Source organism: Carassius auratus, chromosome 20, assembly GCF_003368295.1.
Source record: "Carassius auratus strain Wakin chromosome 20, ASM336829v1, whole genome shotgun sequence".
Taxonomy (NCBI): Eukaryota; Metazoa; Chordata; class Actinopteri; order Cypriniformes; family Cyprinidae; genus Carassius; species Carassius auratus.
This window is the reverse complement of record NC_039262.1, coordinates 23,886,722-23,896,110: the sequence shown is the minus strand read 5'-3', so window position 1 is coordinate 23,896,110 and position 9,389 is coordinate 23,886,722. Positions and strand designations below refer to the sequence as shown.

The 9,389-nt window shown below is 37.1% G+C and overlaps 1 protein-coding gene across 5 annotated transcripts in view; it reads left to right on the top strand.

The window, feature by feature from the left end:
* The first annotated feature begins 314 nt into the window (after positions 1-314).
* nrxn3b (neurexin 3b) overlaps positions 315-9,389 on the top strand; it is a 112,275-nt gene continuing 103,200 nt past the window's right edge. For all 5 annotated transcript variants that reach the window (XM_026291554.1, XM_026291553.1, XM_026291552.1 and 2 more), the window contains exon 1: positions 315-564. In XM_026291554.1, the coding sequence (XP_026147339.1) occupies positions 330-564 (235 nt within the window). In that variant the 5' untranslated portion in view covers positions 315-329. The remainder of the gene's footprint in view (positions 565-9,389) is intronic.

Below are 9,389 nucleotides of genomic sequence, written 5' to 3'. Positions count from 1 at the left end.
GACACCCTGCCTCGCTCTTTCTCCTCAGGAGGTGAGCTGGGTCAACCTGGGATACACGGCTCCTTAAATCTGCATCTCAGAAGAGCAGCTGATAAATAACATCTGCTGAAACTGAGGAATAACTATATTTGTGAACTCTCTAAGGACTCCCGTCATCGCTGGCAGAAAAAGTCTTGTCCTAGGATTTTGCTTTGGATTTCGTTCAAAGAGAGTGCTTGCATTCTCTACCATGGGATCTTAACGGACATCAGGTCCTGCTTACCTGTTTCTCTTTCCATTCTGCCTGCTGAAAGCTGTCTACTCTTGCAGCGAGGAGGGGGGCGATAACTATGCGCCCCCATTTCAAGACCCGATATTCCCTGTGGCTTGCCCGCATACTACCCCTGGCCATAGGGTGCATGTTTGGCACCGCATGGGGCTCAAACCCTGATAACACTGTCGTCCTCTCATCCTCCACATTCTCCCATTCTGAGACCCAGCACCACCATCACCCAGCAGGAGCACGGCATCACCTGCCTCCCGTTGCCATCTACCGCTCCCCTGCCCCCCTGCGAGGTGGCCATGGTGAGTTCCTCCCTTCTCCCACCTGCTTTGAGGTGTTACAGATATATGGTAGAGGTCTCGGAAACAGATATATGACAAAGGTCTCAGAAACAGATATATGACAGAGGTCTCACAAGCCTTAACAATTAACATTACTGGCTGATCAACTTACTTGGAGGAGAACTTCAAGATTTGTATATTTGAATACTGTGAGTTTGAATGTGATGGTGCAGCCAGTATGTCCAGGTGTTTGTATGTGCATTAATTTATAATTGAACTACGAATGAGGCTGGTTATTAAGCTTGACTCCATTTACGTAGTTCAGAGTAGTTTCCCCACTATGCTATCGGCAGTGCTACAGCAGATGGGGGTGACAGGAGGAGAGAGTGTGTGCATCGCTAATCTGATTCTGTCAGGTCGTCACCACTCACACACGCACACATTCCAGACCTAATGAGATTCTACCCCTCTGTCCCTGTCCTTCTTCCTCCATCTGTGTGTGTGTGTGTGGATTCTGACTTCCTTCACCCTCCTGGATACAACATTATCTCTGCATCATTTTTTGTTTTGGGGAAGTGTTTACAACTCGCCTTAATATAGGTGTCTTGAGGTGTCTTTTTTTTTTTTTTTTTTTTTTTTTTTGACTCCAGTGGTGTTGATTTCCTTATTTGTTTCCGAACTTTTTAAACATGTCCTTTCACATTTTGACTTTATGAGCCACCCACATACATTACGATGCCCTGGTGGCCCCACTTCTTCAAAATCATCAGAGCACTCTGTGACACTCTTTAAGAAATCCTTGTAGATGTTTCATCTGCCAGGATATAACTGGATATCCAGTCACATGCAGACATGGTTTGATTTTAATTAGGGAATCACACATGGCATATCATTGGGTTAACATTGCAAACTGAAATAATAATAATAATTTCGCACTGTTTTTCATTTGTCATTTGCATCACATTTGTTGACTTGTGTATTTACAAGTAACTCTGCATATTAATCTAGAATACAGTAAATTATTTAAACAGATTAAATTATTAAATATATGAAAATGAGAAATTCAAAATTAATTTGAAAAATCTATACAAAATAACTGACATGCAAAAACTATAAACCTTGGTCTGAGCGGGAAAAGATTTTGAGTATGTGTGTTTAAAGAATGGGGGCTTAGACTGCTCAGCTGTGTTAGAGTTAACTGGATTTCAGTGAAGCAACAGTGATTGGGATTGAGAAAAGGAAACGGATCTTTCTCTTTCACTTCCCTGTTTGAAGACCTCCTCTGTCCTCTGGGATGTGATGCTGAGCTCTGCCAAGGATGAAAATGAAAAAGACACTGTCAGGAGACAGACCCACTACACATAAACACACACACACACACACACACACACACACACAAAGAACGAGAGTCAGTGGTCGTTCTGTCCCTGCCTTTGAAAAAATACTAATTATACTTGAGCACAGCTTATATTATGTGGACAGGGCAAAAATAAAAAATGTCTTTGAAATGTGAAAATCCCTGGGGAGGGGGGGTTATATATATATATATATATATATATATATATATATATATATATATATATATATATATATATATTATACTTTATATAGCTTGGCAAATTACATCAGATGCAAGCAATTCTAAGTATAAATCTAATATAATTTAGTAAGCTTTATTGATATTGATATTGATATTAGAAGAATGGTCCTTTTTGTTATTGTGTTTTATCCGATAAACTTTAGATACATCTGTTACTTGATTTGGAATTTGCTAGCCAGAGGTTGTTATTTGGAGGTGTGGACACAATCTGCTTTCTAGAGAGCATTTGATTGCGCACAAACACAAAAAAAAGTAATTTTGTTTCCCAGAATATGGAATGTTTATATCTGCTAAATGTACATTTTGTCTTTTAAAAGTACACTACCAAGAAATATTCAAAGACATGGAATAAAAGACATAATTTTAAATAAATTGCAATAGTTTGTCTTAAATTTCTCTGGAATGTTATCAATTATTTTTAAAGCGAGTCCATCCATAGTTTTTTTTTTTGTTTTTGTTGTTGTTGTTGTTTGTTTTTTTACATTTGTCATTGTCTCACTTTTTTACTTTCAGGAATATTATCCATAATTCCTTGTAATTATATGTCTTTATATCAACAAAAAAATATACCATAAACATTAGAAGCAATCTGCTGCTGTGGACAGCTGTGTTTTGAACTGGAAGGCCAGTTAAACAAAATACCCCGTAATTTAGAGTTCTCATTGGGAGACATGTACACTCAAACACACACACACACACACACACACACACACACACACACACACACACACACACATACACACACACATATACACACAAACAGTTTCATTTCTATATCCTCCATTTTGGCCTTAGACAGCAAATCAATGGCAGTCTTTGACTCTGCTGGTTATAATAGAGGTTATTTTAGTTTTGTAGGTTTTTTTTTTTTTTTTTTTTTGCTAGTTGTTTGGCAGTCACTCAATTCCCTGGACATCAGAGTCATCGCTAACTAATAGCCATTACAATCCTATGTAATTATGCTCATGGAGCTGAAAAGAGAATATTTAAAAAACGTCTCTTAATTATCTGAAAAGTGATGTTTATTCATTAGAACACACCCCTGCTGATAACTGCCCCATCCATGATGCAAATTCTGTCTTGGATGTTCAAAATCCCTTACACCCTGCAGAAATACGTCCTGCTTCTTACGCTATCCATGCAGCTGATCAAATGCCTTCACATTGCGCGCTTTTACGGAGAACTATTTAAAGCTCAACAAAGAAACAGAGAACTTGATCAGACTAGAGAGCTTTCAAAACTTTCTTCTCCTTCAGTTGTGATCTTGTCAGGAGCTCATGAGCTTTCTTCAAGCTAACACTCTACATTTTCATTGCATCAGTTCAGATAGCAAATTTGTTACACAGCCTAGATCTTACTGTTTATTGTGACATCTAAAACATTGCACACCAAAATGTGATGTTTATATAGTATTGAATGACATGCCTATAAATCACGCACCAAGTGCACTTGAAAGAAATTAGAAAAAATGTATCATGTTTGTTTTTAGTAGCAGTTATTGGACTTTATGTTATCATTTAAACCTTGCCCATGCCTGGTTAAGACCATGGATTGCTGCAGGATATGACTTGACATTTTCCCCTGAGGTTATCAGAGGTTTCACGAGTTCATGCTTACATATAATTTGCTGTGGTATGGTATGCATATTTGGCGTCATGTCCGTCTGTTTATAAAGTCAACTCAAAGTGAGGAGATGGGGTGGGGGAGGGATGCTGATAAACCGTCAATGGATAGAGGTAACTCAGCGATATTAATACTATGGGATTGATTACTTGATTATGGTCCACTTGTGTTGATTAGGCTAAGTATCTGATGCGCTCCTCCCGAATCTTGTTAATAAAACATCATTTAAAGTGAAAGGAAACTTAAAGAAGATCAAGAAAGCAGTTCAGATTGGAGTGTTTAATTGACTTCAAAAAAAAACTGATGACTGCTTGCGCCTTCATGAATGGAGGTGTGTGTAGTCTCACATTGCCAGACTTTTGAACATTGGTCTGTTCCAAAGAGTCTGTTCCACATCTTGTCTGCAAATTATTCTGGCCAAGAACCACCCACTTAAACAGGAAGATCTGAATGACATATACAACAAGGTTGCAAAGGCAACACAACAAAAATGAGTAGAAAGTGGTTTGTCGACACATTTTCTGTCTGTCAAAGAATAAATGAATCAATTTAAGATTATTTCTCCATTTTGAGCCAGTTTAACAATCACATGTTACAGCCATGTATTTGCATTTGTTGGCACAGTTATGCAGTGTTTGAATACAAAGTTTGATCAGGGTATTGGTACTAGAAACTGGGCAGTGTTTATGTTGACAAAATCTGCAACATTTGCTTTGAGGAATTGGCAGGAAGTAGGTGGACATCAGTTATTGTTGAATTCAGATTTGTCTGAAAGCTCTTTCATATATACAGTATGTACTGTATTTACTGAGAAACGTGACCCACAAAAAACATTTTGACCAAGACAAGTAGGCTGTCATTCACCATAAAACTTGGCAGACGTTTGTATGCGGACATTATTTAAATAACCCATATGGGAAAAGTATGCTAGCCTCGTATTTAACAATCACAAACCAAAATAAGTGGAAATTTATTTTTAGTGCTTGTTTAAAGGTACGCTAATATTTTAGAAGCTGCTTGGATTTTGGCCTATAGACCAGTTGTTTCAGTCTGCTGTTTTAAAGATTTGATGCCAGAAACCTTGGCATATGTAGGGAGAAGTGCTTCCTTTGAACCTTAGCAATTATTTAGAAAATCCAGTGCATCTGGACTCTGCATCTGGAAATTGTGTAGAAACCAGCCAGTTAGATTGGAACTGTTAATTTAAGACATTATGCCATTTTTCCATGCATCTGGCAATCTGTGAAACGTGGGAATGTATTCTGGAGACTGAGGCTAAAGAGGGTAAAAAACTTGAATTGGGATCTGACCTATTCAATAAAATCAAAAGTGACGTACCGTATTTAGTTTATGGTGCTATGGTTTCTAGGTCTTTCAGTGCAATCATTGCATTACTGTGTCTTTTGTGACAGTTCATTATGACAACTTGTGATATTTTGTTACTAATTGGAGTTTATTTATTTATTTTATGATGTTTGAGTTATTGAAGACACCATAACTGCATTCATGTTTGTAACTTAAGTGCAAGAACTTTAAAATCTTAGTGTGAAGTTTCACAAGTCAGTTTTAGTTCCTTGATGGCTTCCAATGGAAAAACAATATGGTTGTCAGTGTGTAGCTAATTATCCAGGGTACACTAGGTGAGTGTGCCATTGAGACCATTCTCTGCTCATTAGCTGCCCTGATCGTTAGTTGGTCATTAGAAAAAAAGAAGCTCCTCTTTTTACTTTTTTTTTCTTTCTTTCTTTCTTTTTTTTTCTTTTCTTTTTTGTTAGCTGTGTTTAAGGTTTACTACTCTGGCTGATTAAATTTGCATGCCTTTATTGTGTTTTCTTGTTCAACATTAGGATGTAGTAGGTGGTTTTGTTAAGAAGCCGGGTTCAAATGTGACTTCATTATTGGTTTCAGTTGATGTCACTTTATCATGTTCCTCAGGAAGTATTTCCTACCGTTCTACTGTTGGTAATTCTCTTATCTCTACTGGAGGCCTAGCCGAAAAGGCTAAAAAGGGTGGCTAAAATGTAGTGTGAAGATATTGAGGTGGGATTTGGTCGGGTTCCACAGGTGACATAAGACGGCTGTCCAAGAGGGGTGCAAAGCTTCTGTAATAATAATAATAATAATCATGTTGCAAACTCAGAAAGTAACAGTTTCTAAACTGGTAAGCCACTTTTTGGTATAACAGTGTTGTCTTTTGAGGTTTGTAGCCAGGTTTGTGCAAAACTGGGTATTGTGTCTGTTTGATGTGAAGTTATGTCTTCGATCATGCTATTATCTACTTTGCCTAAATAAGTGCTGAAAAAAAAAAACAGTAAACATAATTGAATATTTCAACTCCTATATAGAGTTTAATTAGCCAAAATATGATTATATAAAGGATGATTTAAATCTTATAATAGTTTTTTTTTTTTTTTTTTTTTTATCCTGATAACTAGACAGTATGGAATTTGATTACATGGCTGCATGTGGAGAACCTGCAAGGGTGGATCATAACAAGGTTTTTGGATGCTTTCAACATAAGTGACCTGGTTAAATCAAACCATTCCCAGTCTTTGTGAAATGAAGAATCCTGCCAAGTACTGTCAGAGTTTCAGTTACTGCCCCAATTAATACTTGTCATAGAAGTATTCCTTGTAATTATAGATTGTCATTGTGATAGTGATCTAAATTTAGAGCAAGTGGTGGGGTGAACTAGCTGGACTCAAGGAATAGTGCCCAGTGTGTATTATTAGCCTTTCACAAGTGTTCAAGGAAGAACAGCAAAAAAGGTTAAAGGCCATAGATGAAGATCCCTATTGAGACTGCTCCTCTCCTGACCTTAACTTTGTCTATCCCCTTTAGTGTACGACGGAGGCCAAATTATGTTCTCTAATTATTCCTCTGCGCTCCATTTGTATCATCCAGCTTTCTACTGAAATCCTGACCTTATCCATTGCTAACTTGATTCTCTTCCCTGAGCCCAAAGTTAAAGTTAGTTTAATGGGTTGTTAGACACTGAGTGAAATATGAAATTGTGTACTAAAACTACAACCTGAACACCCAAGGCTTTTGCAACCTTCAAAAGACTCATTCATGAACACCATCAATCCTGATAATGTACAAGCTCTCTCAGTCTTTGCTCTTACTTGTACTTTCTTAGCAGGTTCGGAACTTTGTGTTTGCAGAATATCTCATATTGAAGATTAATCGCTTTAGCTGTATTCCTCGTTTGCAAGTCATTCTGAACAAAAGCATCTGCTATATGAATACATGTGAACGTATAAAGTAGCAGATCTCACTAGCTAGCTGGTTTCTAAGTTTTGATGTTAACAATGTTTGTGCTTTACAATGACTTGTTCTCTTTTATGGGTCTCCTCTGTCCATCCACCTTTCTTCTGTTCTGTGGAAGAAAATATCTGTCAGGACGATTAATTCTGAGGTGTTCTTTGAGAAGAATGTGATAGCAATAGCATGACAGTCATGCCAGGGAAGCTGGAGGTTCAGGTCATTGTGGAGGTCAGTTTGGGTAGGCTCTGTCTCCTCAATGAGCTCAACCCAGCGAAGAGGAAACGATTCCAGAGATGGTTCTGGGGTAGGATGTGAGTCACACACTCAAACCGCTGTCTTGTCCGTTTAGCGCTGTGAGCTGGATAATATTATTGGTGACTGACCTCCTCACTAACCACCCCCGTCCTTGTCATCTATGTCTTCATCTTTCTTTCTTCTTCTCTTTCTATCATACAATAGCAATGGCACACACATGTGCTTTTATTGTTGCTGCAAATCACCTGGTAACCTCTTTTGAGCTGACACATACAAACAATTCACACAAATGTACAGCAGGGTTGAATACAAATTCAGAATTTCAATTACTGAGTGTGAATTTAAATTGAATTGGCTACACACATTGAAGGATGTTGAACTGGAATTTGTAGTGAAATCACCAGAAAATAAACATTTACTGAATTGCTTTTACACAAGCACATGTTCTGCATGCATTACATTTTTGTCTGATTTTTGCAAACTAGTCTATTTGTGAGTGCCACCAAGTAACAGTTTTACCTAACAATGGTGGCTCTGGGCTTGTGACCAAAAATACACTTATAAGAACAATTTAACATATTGTTGCAGTGATTGGAAAAGGGATTATGTAACTGCATTAACAGGCAATCATTAAAATTAATATATTTATTGTACCGATTTCCATACTGATCATCCGTCTTATTGTGAGCAGTCATTTAATGTAAAATATTTACTAATATACAGGTACCTCTAGAAATTAATATTTACTCAGATTATTGAATGCAGGGTCTGATAAAGTTTATGATAAAAGTTGATAAAAGTATCTTTTACCAGATTTGATGTGATGATCTTGGAATGTGTCAATTGCCCCCATGATAACTCCAACTCCACACTCCAAATAAATGCTGTCAAAAGACTGCTTTATTGTGAAATGCAAACCTGTCATTAGTGGCTGGTGAATTTGAAATGTTTCATACAGGTTCATTAAAAAGCATATATGTGTAATTTATTGTGTCTTAAAGGCATGAACGCTGAGTTATTTGGCCACAGACTGTGAAGGAATTAGTGTTAGGACATTCAGAAGACATGGTGTCACTTCCTGCAATTTCCATATCATCAAACACAGTGTAGGAGGGATGATAGCTTTGTGCACCCACACAAATCCATAATGATATTTAAATCCAATATTTTGCACACACTTGCATAAACACAATCGGGATCCTTACTGATGCTTTGGCGTATGACAGCCTTTCGAGTTTAAGAGATGCTCTTGTCTTGCATCTCTTGTGTATCGGTGCATAGCAGAGTGTCTCTGGGTTCTTCAGAACTCTAACAGCTGTAAAGGGACAAAAAAGAGTATTTTCTTGACTGCTGAACAAAAGATATTGCAAATTCTCTGAAAATGAACGGTGAGACTTATGAGTAAAAAAATTTAAGAGCCAATTTTAGACTACAGAGCTCTCGAAGGAGAATAAAGCATTCAAGGCCTGATCGATGGGCTGGATCAATGACGAGAAGCAAGATCATAGATTATTCAGTGGCTTATTGATGTGCCAGTGGTGAGGAGATCGCATTTAGACTCACATGAACACAGATGCACTCACACATACTCTTGTGTAATGGCAGCAATAGCACAGCAGCAGACACAAACACGTGCAAAGTTTTGTAAAAACTTTGTTATTCACTGGTAAGAAAAATTATTTATTTACTCATAATCTATACTAGAGGTGTGCGATAATATCGTAATTATCGTTTAGCGATATGCAAGCTGACATTATCCAGTCTGTAACTCAAAAAAAAAACAAATCTTGAGAGAAGCTAAAGCTGTATTTATGTCTATCATATCAACATTGAAGTCTTTCATTCCCCAATGATTCTAGTTTTGAATTATTAATTTGTGTCAATGATTCAATGATCAGTTCATAATTTAAATGAACATTTAAATGAATCATCCATTCTAAACATATTGTTTGAATAAATGATTTAGTGGTTAGCATAGCTATAAAAAATTTATTCATTATAAAAAGGCCCATTAGTTTTAAGATTTTAATCCACATTACTTTTTAAAGGTTTACAAATAGGATTTTTTATTATCAATATGTGCATTATGCCAAGCAGACTA